This window comes from Trichechus manatus, unplaced genomic scaffold (genome assembly GCF_000243295.1).
Source record: "Trichechus manatus latirostris isolate Lorelei unplaced genomic scaffold, TriManLat1.0 scaffold00052, whole genome shotgun sequence".
In the NCBI taxonomy this organism is placed as follows: Eukaryota; Metazoa; Chordata; class Mammalia; order Sirenia; family Trichechidae; genus Trichechus; species Trichechus manatus.
The window spans coordinates 12,937,192-12,952,044 of NW_004443988.1; the positions used below are offsets into that span (position 1 = coordinate 12,937,192).

The following is a 14,853-nucleotide window of genomic DNA, read 5'->3' on the forward strand; positions in this document are numbered from 1 at the left end:
GAATGTTTTTGCTGGGACTGCACGAACTTCTCTGAAGCATACATGAGAGTATAATGAATGGAATTACTTTGGCTTAGAGGAGTCTAAGATTAAATGTATCATGATAAACAATATTTTCCTAAAACTAATTTTAATAATCTAGTTATCCCCAAATCATTTGATTGAACTACTTCCTGAGAACGTGAAATAAACCTGATGAAGATGATATAAAAAGTAATCCCTAAATTTTAGCCTTAGCAGGATTACTTACTTTTTATCATATTTTGAGATTGACTCATAGAACTGAGGAATGAACAATCAAATTATACACACAAGTGATTTTGGATGGTAGGGATGAGACTGTGCTGTAGAATTTAATATGCAGAATTTTCATCACCACTTTTTAAATTATTAATTGGTCGTTCTACTTGTGAATTGCTATTCATCTGCAGTGATACATTAATGCTTCTGAGAAACCCAAGTAGTAAGATATATAAAAAGGCAATGCTGTTTAAACTCTATGACCTAGTTTCACACTTTTGATAATTGTTCTGGTTTGCTAAAGTTTTTCTTTACATAGGATATTAGTAAAAAAACTGAAAACAAGGAATCTCAAAACATCTGATTTTCTGATACCAGATCATATTTCTGCTATATGTTAACATTGCTAACATATGTCCTTTAACTTAATAGCAATCTATTAAGATTTTAATATTATAAGGTTATTTAAGGAAAATCCTAAAATGTAAGTTAAATGGAAATGACATGGAGATACTGAAAGTGTATATCTGTGTTTATGTATACGTGTATATTTGCCTCACTATTCTTAAATCTATTCTTAAGAGATTTTCATATATTTTCATGAAGATCTCAAAGGGATAACATGCAGGTAGCTAATCTTAGCCTAATATACTTCAAGATCATAAGCCAATTACAGTATACAGAAATCTCTAAGTAAAACTAAACGATGTAAACATAAATAACCAAGTAACCAGCTACTAATTGCATTAATTGGCCTTGTGCTTTGAACAATATTTAAATACAATACAGATGCTTAATACGAAATTATTACAAATATGTAACTAGAATAAAGAGTAAAAACATAAGGATATAGGTAAAAGATGATGAATTAAACACACACATTTAACTTTGCTCTCTCCTGAGACTCCACAAAACAGTTTTCAAAGATTTTTAATGAAAAACGTCACACGAAATGAACGCCTAATTCTTTCAATTACCAATTTTCAGACTAAAAATTGCCTTGATGACCTCCATTTGTGTCTAATGAATTTGTTTTCTTAGTTTTTATTTTTATAAAAATGGTTTTTTAAATATTGTGTTTCAATCAACTGCATTTAGTATTCCATCTTCCATTTGTTGATCGTCCAGTTTTTGCACGCAAATGAGGCAATTAAAAATACCATGGCTTAGGTCAGGTGCACCTTAGCCATCATTTTTACATAGGTTTACATAGTTTATATAGTCATATTTTATATAGGTTTACATAGACTTATCCTTTTTAAAAAAACTTCACAAATGATAGCACATGATACAAACAGTTCTACATCTTGCTTTATTTAACTTTGTACTGTGTAACTATGTACCTTAAATATCTTCCATATCAGTCCATATTTTAACAGCATTTCATTTATATGGCTGGACCATAATTTAGCTAGTCCGCTAAAGGTCGAATTTAAGTTGTTTCCAAACTTTTGCTATTCAAACAATGTTGTAATGAATACCTTTGCACAAACATCATTACAAATATGTCAGTTCCTCTTTGATCATTTTTATATTGATTTATAGGAGCGTTTTATAGGCTAAAGAAATTAGACTTTTTCTATAATATTGTACAGATATTTTCCCAGATTACCTTTCGATTTTATGTTTCTTAACAGAAATTTAATATATCTGAATTTTTTAGTCTTTTATTTTTGTGACTTCTGAGTTTTATTTCATACTTAGAAAAGCTTTATTCAGTTGAAAATCATATTTAAAAAGTCTTCCATTCTTTATTCTGTATTTTTATGGTTTAATTTTTACATTGAAATTTTTAGTCCATCGTGAATTAATTTGATACAAGCATGACTTCACACCAGTTTCTTCTGGAACAAATCCCTGTTGAGAATTTGCATTTCTAAGAAGTTCCCAGGTGCTGGTTAGGGACCAATTCTGAGAACCACTAGTAGAGCAGTGATTCTCAAAATTTATTATGCATTAAGAATCAACTGATGATCTTGTTAAAATGTACATTCTGATTCAGTATATCTGTGTTGGAAATGCAAATTCTCAGCAGGGGTTCAAACCAGAGCAAAGAGATTTGAAGCCCTGGGAACAAGAATTGAGGTAGGGATGCAACTTGTTTTCCCCAGATGGTCACGTATTTTTCTAATATCATATATCAATAATCCATGTTTTCCTCATTGATTTAACATGTTATATACTTTATCACGTGAAATTCCCATAGGTATTTGAGTCTGTTTTTGGATTCTGTTCTGTTCCATTGATGTGTCTGCCTATTTAAGCATCAGCACTGTTTTAATTTTAAAATATTTTAAAATTACATAGACAATTATATAAGACATAACTACTGCATTTTTATACAAATAACACGTGCCTTCTATGTTTGTTTGCCAAGCGTGCCCTCCCCCTGCGAGATGTCTTCACAAGTGCGTTATGCTAATTTTTTACAGCAACATGTAAAAAAAACTGGCATACCAGCACTTACAAAAATACTGTTAAAAAAAAAAAAAAGGTATAGCAGCAATTACGAAAATAACCTTGCAGGGGGAGGATGCAGTTGGCAAAGCAATGTAGAAGAGGCGTGCTATTTGCATAAAATATGGTAGTTTAAAGAATAAAATAGTGAACAGCCATGTAATCTCCTCCTATTTTAAGAAACAGAACCTCACTGGGACCTTAGAAGTCCCATGTGCCCTTCCCTAATCATTATCTCCCACCCCCATACCAAGGAAGCACTATACTGATTTCTATGTTAATCATTTTACTTTTTTGTATAGTTTTACATTAATGTATCTATTCCTACAACGTATTTAGTTTTGAAAAACTAAGTAGGAATCCCACACCTACCTGTGTAAGAAAAGGGTGATATTGCTATTGATAAAAGGTGGCTCCCAGGAGGAGAGGAGATAGTTTGAAGAAAACCACTGGCTTTAGATTTCCTCAAGGTTTATCAGAGCCCCTTTTGGATAAATCAGTGGGCAAGGTCATCATTACATCCCAAGAAACCCAAGACTGTTGCCTAGGAATGCAGCCAGGGGACTGGGCTGCTTCATACTCTTTGCTTAAAAACTTGCCATGGCCTACCTCCCTAGTTCTCAGAATACCCCTGTGAGGTAAAACAAGGTTCCTCTGCCCATCTGTGCAGCAGGGCATGGAAGGAAGAATAAGACTTCCTCAATGTGTAGTCAAGACAAACTATGATACATATGTAGGCCAACTTCATCTGAGTTAAAAAGACAATGGTAGCAGGGATTTTGGTAATCTATGGGAATAGCATCAGCAAAACTGCAAATGCAAAAAATGTTCACTACAAAAGGAAGGACACTTGCTTGGTTAAAAAAAGAGTTCATTACATACATTAATTCAACAAATATTAAGTGCTACTATGTGTCAAGGAACCCTGGTGGTGCACTGGTTAAGAGCTCAGCTGCTAACCAAAATGTTGACAGTTGAAATCCACCAGCTGCTTCCTGGAAACCACATGGGGCAGTTCTACTGTCCTACAGGGTCACTATGAGGCAAAATAGACTCTATGGCAAAGGATTTGTTTATTATGTGTCAAAGAAGCCCTAGTGGTGCAGTGGTTAAAGCATTCAGCTGCTAAACAAAAGGTAGGCGGTTCAAACCCACCAGCCACTCCGCGAAAGAAAGATATAGGGAGTCTGGTTCCATAAAGATTACTGCCTTGGAAACCCTATGGGGCAGTTCTATCCTGCCCTATACGGTCGCTATGAGTCGGGATTGACTTGATGGCAATGGCTTTGTTTGGGTATTTTGTGTCAATATAAATTTCTAGTAAATGACACTTGTGGAATCTAGTTTCTAAGGATAACTGGTTAGACTTAATTACATTATATAATTACATTAATTAACTACATAATTTCATAAGTGGTCATTACCATTTTTACCTTATGTGAACAAGATCTAGTACACTTTTTGTGCATTTTCAATTATTTTTTTCGTCATTTAAAACGAAATACGAATTTTATTTTAAAACAGAATTTATTGAATACACAAATGAATTCAATACATTAAAACATTTGTTTTTCTTGTCAGTATTGGTACATAATGAAGACAAAAGCACTGCTAGATTAACACTTCAAAATTTAAAAAATCTGAATCATGTTCCATTAAAAAAAAAACCCTAGTAGTGTTATAAAAGTATTAATTTACACTAACTTACATATCAAAATGTTAAAAAAGAATTGCACACTCAAATCAATCACCTAAGAAGTAAAAATACAATCATGTATTTAAAAAAAAGGTTTTCATTTGAACAAAGCACAAAGGAAGGTATAAAATATTTAAAAACTACCTAATTTACATTGACTTGTTCTACTGGGGAGTGCTGCAGGTTAGCCAGATAAGCTTTAGATATTTAAAAAAAAAAAAAAAAACCATATCCAAAGGAATAGGAAAGTTGTTTAAAATAGTTTTTCTCTTATCAAAGAACCACATGATGACATTAAAATTTTCTACATTTTTCCCTGTTAGTTGCCCAACAGCTGCTAATAATGGGGGAATATACTAAAAATTTAATTTTAAAAGTAATTCTTCATCAATGAACATCTTTATAGATACAACAAAGACTGTCCTAAAGCACAGAAACATTAAATACGGTAATTTACACTTATGGCCTTCACTATTAAATGGCCTGTATATACTGTGAGTCAATCTTTTACTCTGTAAATTCAGTAATCTAGATAGGACATGAGTACTAGAGATCAAATTCCAAAAGGTTGAGTAATTTGATTCAGATCTCTTGAATTTACAGAGTATCTTTTTCCCAGGAAGCATAAAGTGGTTTATAGTTAGTATTTTGATTTTATTTTCATTATCTTCTCCCAACCCCCTTTAGAATTATCCTCTGAGGTAAATAAAAGCAAAACAAAAACAAACAAAACAACTAAACTGTCGAGTCACTTCCAACCACAGTGATTCTATGGGACAGAGTAGAACTGCCCCACAGGGTTTCCAAGGCTGTAAATCTTTACAGAAGCAGACTGCCAGATCTTTCTCCCATGGAGCGGCGGGTGGTTTTGAACAGCTGACCTTTTGGTTACCAGCCAAGTGCTTAACCGCTGTGCCACCAGGGCTCCTTTCTGAGGAAAACAGGGCACTGAAAAAATTTTTTAAATTGTAGAACTGATTGCTTGGCATCATCTTGAATAAATCCAAGCTCTTTCCTTGTTATGGGAAAATAGAAAGCCTTTTAAACCAGTATATTCCACTAGACTACAATGCAATTCCTGTGTTTTTGAAATCTCACTGGCTGAAATCAGGATGGAATTTTACAGACCAAGCTTAAATAAATGAGTGCAAATATTTTTTAGTCAAATATCAAAATAATTTTTGCTAACAACTAAGGCAGAAATTGAAAGAGCAAAGGAAAACTGGAAAGCTCATTTGTATTTACTGTAAATGTATCATTTCACCAAAATTTCTATGGGCATGGAACTAAAATAAAATCTATGAATTTCAACAGCAGATAGGTTAGAATTTTCTTCCTTCAAAAGAGAAATAAATTGTAGATTTTACTAAAAAGGAATTGCTAACAAAAAAATTTTTTTATACACGCTAGAAGAAAATATGGAGCCCCTGGGTGGTGCAGGCATTCAATGTGCTCGGCTGCTATCAAAAGGTTGGAGGCTAATCAAAAGGTCCACCCAGAGATGCCTCAGAAGAAAGGCCTGGTGATCTACTTCTGAAAAATCTGTCATTGAAAACCCTATGGAGTACAGTTCTACTCTGACACATGAGCTGGAACTGACTTTATGGCAACTGTTAAGAAGAAATTTAAAAAAAAAAGAATATATTAAAATATCAAGGTCTTTCCCCCTCACAACCTCACATGCTGATCTTTACTCAATTAAATGGAAGTAAAAATAGTTTAAATTAATTTGAAATATTTAATGATTTCTATTTGATAAGCTACAGAAACACTCATTGGTAATTTCTAACTAAAAAGAAATAAAAATGATTTTTTTTTGCAGTAAGTATTAATAAATATAACTTATTATTTTTAGGACATGTCTAGGAAAAACAAACAAACAAACTTCTCTTCCTCTTAAAATTACTGAGGGAATGAGGGACGGAAAGCAAGAGATGACACCACCTTTTGAAGACACATTTTCATCACCCTTATCCTTTCTTCACTTTGTTTCCCAAAATATTTCTATACTTTATTTTAATTTCCCTAAACTATTTTCAGCTAGATTGCTAGAAGGATTGTTTAAGTACAATATAAATTTAACATTAAAGATGGAGAAACTTAAGGAATTCCATTTTTATTTTTATTTATTCAGTAAGATTTTAATGGCAAACTAGAACAAGATTTTACCTCCTTGATAACTGTTGGACATAATAGAATGTGTATCAAAGAACTCACATTTTCAGATTTCTAGATGTATTGGATAATATGCTATTCTGAAGCAAAACCTATACTGAGAAATTAAAATATTAATAACCACTATTCCAGTTATAAGCCGAATTATTTTGAGAAATTATCTTATTTCAATGTAGTAAAAAAAAAATTCTAGTAATTTTCTTTCACATCATTCATAAAACGTGGCTGAGGCTTTGAATATCATAACGTTAGGATGAAAGTGCAGGTAATTTTACTAAAAATGCTATAATTGGGCAAATATTTTATTGATATTATAATTGAGAATATAGTTAAAACTTTAAAATGGTAATCTCTTCTTCCCCTATGTCTGCGAAATAAATTAGACTCTTTAGAAAAAAATTCAAATTTGATATTATGAAGGCAAGATTAACTCTTACTTGTCAGATAAGTCATCTGTCATGAACCTATAAGGACCCAAAGTGTATTAAGTAGAAAGATGGTCTGTCAAGGGAGCTTCTCTATTGCAATATACTTAGCAAAAGTTAACAACTAAACCAAAGCATCTAACTCTCTCAAATTCTAAATTTAGTTCAAACACTAAAGGTCTGATCCACTTTTAAAGACATTAGCTTTATCTTTTAATAAACTGAACTAGTCTTTGAATGAAAGATCATAGATTTGTTAACGTATTTTGTACATTATTTACAAAGAAATGCAAAATCCTGCTGTCACTTGTCATTTGGGAATTTCTTAAGGAAAATAAAAGAAAATGGAAAAGATAATTTGATCTCTAACTCCCAAGAGGAGGTTAAGGGCCACATCTAAGAGTTAGCAAACAATGAGGAAAACATTTTTTGAGTTGGAAGATATCAGAGGGATCAGCTGGTCTAACCTACTCATTTTACAGATGAAAAAACTGAGATTCAAGTGTCTTGAACTAAGGCAAACAATTCTAGCTTTTCCATGTACTATAATTAAAGTCAGACTAACACAGTCTCCTGACTTCTGTCTCCATTTCTTCCCTCTGACCCACACTTTGTATACTAGTAAATCATCCTCCACTGATACAGTAAAAGGAAACAGTGATTACCTTCAGGGAAAGGAGTGACAATGAGGAAAACAAAAAAGAGGGTGGAGGGATAAACTGCTAGCACTCAAACAATTGTCATATATATTACTATTTAATTTGATAAGAAAAGTAATTTTTAAAGAAGATCAAACTTTGACATCAACAGGGCCACATTTCAAAGATCAGGAATACCATAGTCAAATTGAACGTTAGTACAGAAATTTAAGCTACATCTTCAAGGAAATGGCAGACCACTGAAAATTGTGCGTTTTGGTTTTTGTGCTCTCTTAACGACTAGTTCTATCTACTATGTTTCCCTCTACCGGAAAGTATTTTCTAATGTAATACATATGCAATCCAAAGTAATTTAGGTTCTCAATTTTAAAAAGAACCAGGGCTTTTAACTTAAACTACAAAAATATGTATTTATACTTACTCTCAAGTTATATATTTCCAAGCTCTGCAGTGATATAGAGGTCCAAATTTTCATAACACTGTTGAACTGCCTTCTTGTATCTTCTTAAACAGCTATTTCTATAGAGCAGATACATTTGCATAATTCTTTAACAGTTAAATCTATTCAAAAACTTGCTTTGATAGAAATATACAAATTTCAGTCAGAAAAGTGTAAAGGGGACCAAGACTTTCTTTTAGAAAAATATATTGTATATATGTTGAAAATTACAGAGACCATATGCTTTTATTTAATGTGAAGGCACAATTCTAACATAGTTAAAAGCAAATGTATTTTAACTGTTTATACTGTAATTTGCCAGTACCAGTTCATAAAAACATATATTTGCAAGCATATTATTGAAGATTCTCATAGATTGTGAATTCAAAAGTGGATTTTAAAAGTCGAACTCTGTGTAGAAAATGAATGACATGTTATTGCAGGTCCACATACTATCACTGCTGGATAGCCTGTTCACCAGGAACCACTTGGTTTTCTTCGTTTGTTGCATAGTCCAGATGATTCATCATCTAAACATAAATAAAAGATGTTAGGAAACACAAATTTCAACTTGCCCTCAGTATTCACTAATTTGACCAAAGAATTCCCAGTTTTTTTAAAAAGACAAAGAATGCTCCAGGATATGGTTAGGGTGACACTGAACCTTTTAGGAAGCCTAACCATGCAACTAAGAGCCAACTTGATACATGCTTTCTCTGGATCTCTCATCACCTCCAGTTCCCAGTACCAATACTGCCTTTGATGGGAGTGGAAACTCCACCATAAGAGGAAGATATTCCTGACCATTATTCCAGGCATAAAAATGTTTAGTTGTGAGTGTCCACTACAGAGGTGGAAAAATCAAAAATGGCCCCACAAGGCACTGTGAGAATATGTGCTAGCTCTCTGGGACAGTGTAACCTGGTTGACAGCTTGAACTGACCTTACGGATATAATTTAAGAATGATACGTGAAATCTTAGAAACATTATACGACATTTTACAAAAAACAAAAACAAAAATCTCCAAACTTAAAAATACTCACAGGTTAAATGGCATCTGAAAATAAAATCAAGAATTCATTTACTGAAAACTATTTTAGAGGAATTACCAGTTATATTTTTCTATAAATGGTCACTTTCAGCTCTGACCATATTCCCAACAAATTCTTTTTATATTCTGAAATAAGGAAGAAGAGACTACTCAATTACTTTTAGTGTCTTCACCTGTTCTTCGGATAAAATTACTTGAAAAAAAGTACTTAATGTTTTAGGAACTGTCAAAGATTTTTAGACTAGTGATTAAATTTGAACATTATGGTGCCCTTTTCTCCCCCTTCTTTATTGAGAATTGGAAGAAACAGAGACTAGCAAGATACATTCTCCTACTTTTGTAAACTAGTTCTAAAAGTTTAATTAAGTATTTTTTAGAGGAGAAGGAAGAGGAGGAATACTTTCCAAAAGGGGTCTCTCGACCTTGCCAGATAAGAATATAAGATGATCTGAGGCTTTCAGCTGACAACAGTCTCAGGTAACACAGACAGCTTACAAAACCCAAATATGCTAATACTTCATCAGTCACTCCAAACAATCAGTTTTGAGATCCTTTTCTTTTTTTCTTGCCAAAGATATCCCTACGTTAAGGTGCTTACATGTTGATAGCACTTCTAGGGTGAAAAAAGCCAATTCAAGACAGGTAACATTATATTTATTAAGTACTTCACCATATGAAACATAAGATGTCGTCGAACAGTTAATTTTAGTCACTGAATGAGGGAGGGAAAGGAAAAGCATGTAAAATATATTTAGGCTCCTTTTCTTCCAGCAGTTCAGAAGCTCTGGGTGAAAAGGGTGGGAGTTATGGGGAAGGAGAACTGAAGCAGCCTTGGCAGAATGAATAGGAAGGGGAAACCCTTTTTCTTCCCCAAGACCCACTTACACTGGCAACTGTAACCTAATGAAGTAATAGTCTACATACCATTAGTTATAACATGCCTCCTCTTTCCTGATCTCCAGCTACCTCACTGACACTATAATCTTATCCTTAAACATAAAATACATTAATTGAAAAAAAAACTTTCAAAGTCAATTTTTTGAGAAGTAAATATCTCTACCCCATATTTACTTTTTTTACTGACTCATCCATAAAAACAACATAGAAACATAAAAAAAAAACCTGAAATAAGTTTTTTATAATTTACTAAAACAAATTAACAAAGATAATAAAATGACTGTTTTTTCATTTGTAAAGAGGCAAGCTCAACTTGGAAAGATACCCTCTGAAATTGAGTCAGCTAACCCGGTACTGACTGACAGCCTTGCTTATTTGTAATTCAACCAATCCCCAGAAACAATCTAATAAAACACTCAGTAAGGGGGTAACTGGAGAGTTGTTGATACTAAAGCAGAGAAAGTCATTCTAAGAATCTCTGTATTTTAACTTGTCAGTTACAGCCCGTCACTTCTAAAAATAATTAGAAGCACTAGTGACATTTAACAGAGGCAAACCCACTATTTATGGCTATCAACAAACTGTAAACTTACTTCCCACCTACAGTAAAATAGCCCTGTGGAGATCGCTGCATAAATCTGATTAACTCCACTGATTTAGTATTAGAAAAGAAATACCCTCTACGAAGATTTTGCTCTCAATTGTTCTCTACGTCAAAGTAATTATGGTACTAGTTGATTTTTCTCTCTAGAGAAAATATTCCTTTATTTATTCTACACTTATTAGAACTTGGACTTTGTGAGTAAAACCAAATAAATGGAACTGAGTACTGTAGCTCTTGAAGCAGTCCAGGAAAAAACTTCATAAAAATATAGTACAACAGCTATGGGTGTGGAAAAATAACACAACTAAGATTTTTAAATTAGGATTATTTTCGTAAAATCCTATAGAAACTACTTCTTTTGATCAAAGAAGTTCATGGGAAGGGCTGAAAGATACCAAGTAAAGAAATAGTAAAGTAGTTCTATGAAGTTTCCAAGTTACGGTAACTGACAAAGTATGTAATTTATCATTTGGAAACAGCAGAAGACTTATCAGGACTTTTTAACATCTCCAGTGAAAAGTCCTGCTTTTTACCACTACCTATACTATACTTGCACTCAACTTTGGTAATATCAGACATAGGAATGAACCAAATGATTAACAGCATAAACAAATGTGTTATTACCTTAGAGTCTGAATTTACTTTACTTGTTTTGTATTTCATTATTTTGAAAAACAACAAAAACTTTTGGTCCTTACAAAAAATCATTGCATATAAAGATTGCAGAGATGAAAGTCTAGTCCAAAGTTGTAAAAGTGCCTCACTTTTACAACAGCATACAGATACAGACAATATAGGCATATATAACAACATATGGGTAATTTTACGACAGCTGCTGAAACACAATACACACAAAAAAGGGACTAAAGGCCAGTGGATTAAGAACTGAACATTATGTTGCTTTGCATGAACAATTTCACTAACACTAACTGAGGACTTATGGTGTGTAAAGCACTGTTCTAAGTACCGTGCCATCCTGAAGTATAGGAGCTAATAACTTGGGGGGGACATACATAAACACCTGTACTACAAGGCAGATGTCAATAATTATTTAAAGTACAAAGTGCTAAAGAAATAGGGGGAAAGGTGAACCTAATTTCAATAGGAGGGCTCCTGGAGATTTGCTTAAAGAAGGCAGATTTTCAGTTGAGAGTTAAACGGGATATAATGGAAACAGAGACTAGCAAAGCTCTGAAGCTGATGGAGGAAGGAAAAGAGAGGAAAAGAATTACAGTTAGTCTAAGTGATGGACCAGTAAATGCCTGAACGTTGCATTCAGGGCTGAGCCCATCCCTAGTCTGTCTCTGTCTTACCAGGTTTGTTAAGGATTCCCAATCTATTACCCAAGTCCGGGCCTAGCCTTACCAGATTTCAACACCCACCTACCTGAGCAAGCCTTGGGCTAACCCACCACTATGGATTATTTATTCTCCAACCAGCCAGTAGATCTAGCCTCATTTTACGGATGAGGAGAAAAAGTGTTAGGAGAAATTAATTTGCCAGAAGTGGTTCCAAAGCCTATAATATACTGATTCCCACAAATGACAACATTCAAGCTAAATTAATTTTGACTTTAAAAATCCATGAGAAATTTTCTTTCTCACATAAACAGGAAAATAATTTTGTGAAGGCTTTGTATTCTATAACTTTCAAAACTTTGTTTTCTGGAAAAAACAGGCTCTCTTCTGGCAGTAATTTAATCTTCAATATTTTGCAACTAACCCAAAACTTGAGTAACCCGTTGCTGTCGAGTCAATTCTGACTCCTAGTGACCCTATAGGGCAGAGCAGAATTGCCCCATAGGGTTTCCAAGGAGCGGCTGGTGGATTCAAACCACCTACCTTTTGGTTAGCAGCCGTAGCTGCACCACCAGGGCTCCATTTTGCAACTAGCTTGCCTAAAATTTCAGCAAATGTCCATTGTTCATATTTTAAATTCAGCGCACATGAGGGCAATGAGGAGTCTAACAGAAATTGTTATCTGAGGCTTGTGATGGCTATCAAATCCCTTTACAAATAAGGTAAGAGAACCAGATTTAACAAAGACTCAAAGTTCTAACATCCAAACCAGGAAAATGAGAATCTAGTTGATGAATTGAAAAATAACATCCAAACCAACAAATAAACCAAAACAAACTAACAAAAAACTCTGACTGCTATAAATAATAGTAAATACATGTACAGAGCTTGTGATGTGCCAGCCACTATTCTTTGCGTATGTTAACATATATAACCATCACAACAACCCTCTAAAGTAGGATGTTTATTATGCCATTTACTCTTTAGGAAACTGAGGCACCAAAAAGCTAAGTAACTTGCCCAAGGTCACATAGCTAGTAACTGACAAAATCAGAATTCAAACTCAGGCACTCTGGCACCAGACTCCATGCTCTTTATCACTGTATTGTTTTATATTCTAGATATCTTTATCTAATAAAATGGGGACACCACACTGCCAAAGTGAGGAGATGAGAACCAAAGTTGTCCTATCTTTTCAGATACTTTCAGTGGATTTTCCTACAGTCAACTGGCATACTGAGGTACCATGTCACATGGCGAAGCCCCTGGCATCTGCCTTTCAAGGGCTATTACTGCTCTGTGTCCAGCTACAGTGATCTTTCCCTTTCTTGGTAGCTGGTATGAAGCAGAATCATAATTTTTCCAAGATCACAATTTTAAGAATAAAACTTGGATGATCCAGGGCAGAGCACATGTTCCTAGGGACTATCAATGCACACCTTGGTTGAATCCCTTCCTTACCTACTGTCCCCTTTCTCCTCACTAAACATCATGGAGGGAAAAGGAGGAAAGGTGTTAGAATAAACAAGAGAGAAAAATGAACTGCAGCATCTTTCCAAAGAAACCCCAGTTATTACATTTAAGTATGTAACATCGCTAACTAAGTAGTTCTAGCATAAGTTGGCATAAAAAGATCTGGAAGCCACATACAAACTGTTCAAAGTAGCTGCTCCTTAAGGGTGGGTCTGGGCGGGGATACAATGGTTAGAAAAAGTCCTTCCATTTTTACTTTAGACACTTTTATACTGCTCAGTTAAAAAAAAGCAAACATGCATTACTTTGTAATTAGAACACAATAAAGAAAAATAATTAAAGCGGAAACAGGGTTAGGGTCTGTGTAAGGATTTTATTACTACATTAACTTCCAATAAGAACATGAACCTATACGTCATTCAAATAGAGCAAGGATAACTAGCAATACTGTAATGAACACCTTTTCACATCAACTATGCCCAGATTTTTAGGAATTTTCTGGACAATTCCTTGAAGACAAATTACTGTGTCAAAAGGAAACGGTAAAATATAGTACATGCACATGGGAGAATAATACACAACAATTAAAATTATTTTTGTATAGAATTTTAAATGAAATAGCAAAAAAAAAAAGGCAGTGAAAAAAGGAAGATAGAGAACTATTCAGAGTATGGCTCATCTACCCAGGAAGAAAGGCCTGGCAATCTGCTTCCATAAAGATTACAGCCAAGGACACCCTATGGAGCAGTTCTACTCTGTAACACATGGAGCTGCCATGAGTTGAGCCAACTTGATGGCAACGGGTTTGGTTTTTTTGTTTGTTTGTTTTTGTCATCCACCCACCTATTCACTTATCTAAAGAAGGCACGGAGGAAAATTCACCAAACCTTGACAGTGGATACCTCTAGGTGGTGGAATTATGGATGGACTTAATTTTCTTCTCAAATTTTTCTATATTTTCAAAACTGTCTACAACAAGCACATATTTTTATAATAAAAGTTACATTAAGGAAAAAGGAAATTATTGTTATAAATAAAAATGGAATGCTGGTGATGAAAATAACAAGAAAAATAATTCTGTAAGATAGCTCTAAACAATTACCAAATTTAAATTTTAACCTAAACAAAGATTTAATGCTAACCCTAAACAAAATTGCCTCTATGTTGCTTGTCTTCCTACTCCTGATCTATCTCACAATCAGTTAATCAGATTAAGTGCCTATAATAGCAGAAACCTCTTGTTCACAGTTCTGTCCTGAGTCTTTCCTTCCCCACCCCCACCCCCATATTCTCACACACTCATTCACTGAGTATGCTGGTACTATCAAACTTCTGTCTTTAGCTTAGGTTTGTTTCTTGTATATCAGACCCACTTATTAAACTGCGTATTATTGATCTCTTTCTGGTGCTACTCTGAAATGTCCAATATAGAACTCAT

At 33.9% G+C, this 14,853-nt stretch overlaps 1 protein-coding gene across 1 annotated transcript in view; it reads right to left on the reverse strand.

Annotated features, from left to right (window-relative positions):
• Positions 1-7,730: 7,730 nt before the first annotated feature.
• Positions 7,731-14,853, reverse strand: part of SPPL2A (signal peptide peptidase like 2A) — a 47,733-nt gene continuing 40,610 nt past the window's right edge. Inside the window, exon 15 of the mRNA XM_023732473.1 lies at positions 7,731-8,621. Coding sequence (XP_023588241.1) covers positions 8,547-8,621 — 75 coding nt within the window. The 3' untranslated portion in view covers positions 7,731-8,546. The remainder of the gene's footprint in view (positions 8,622-14,853) is intronic.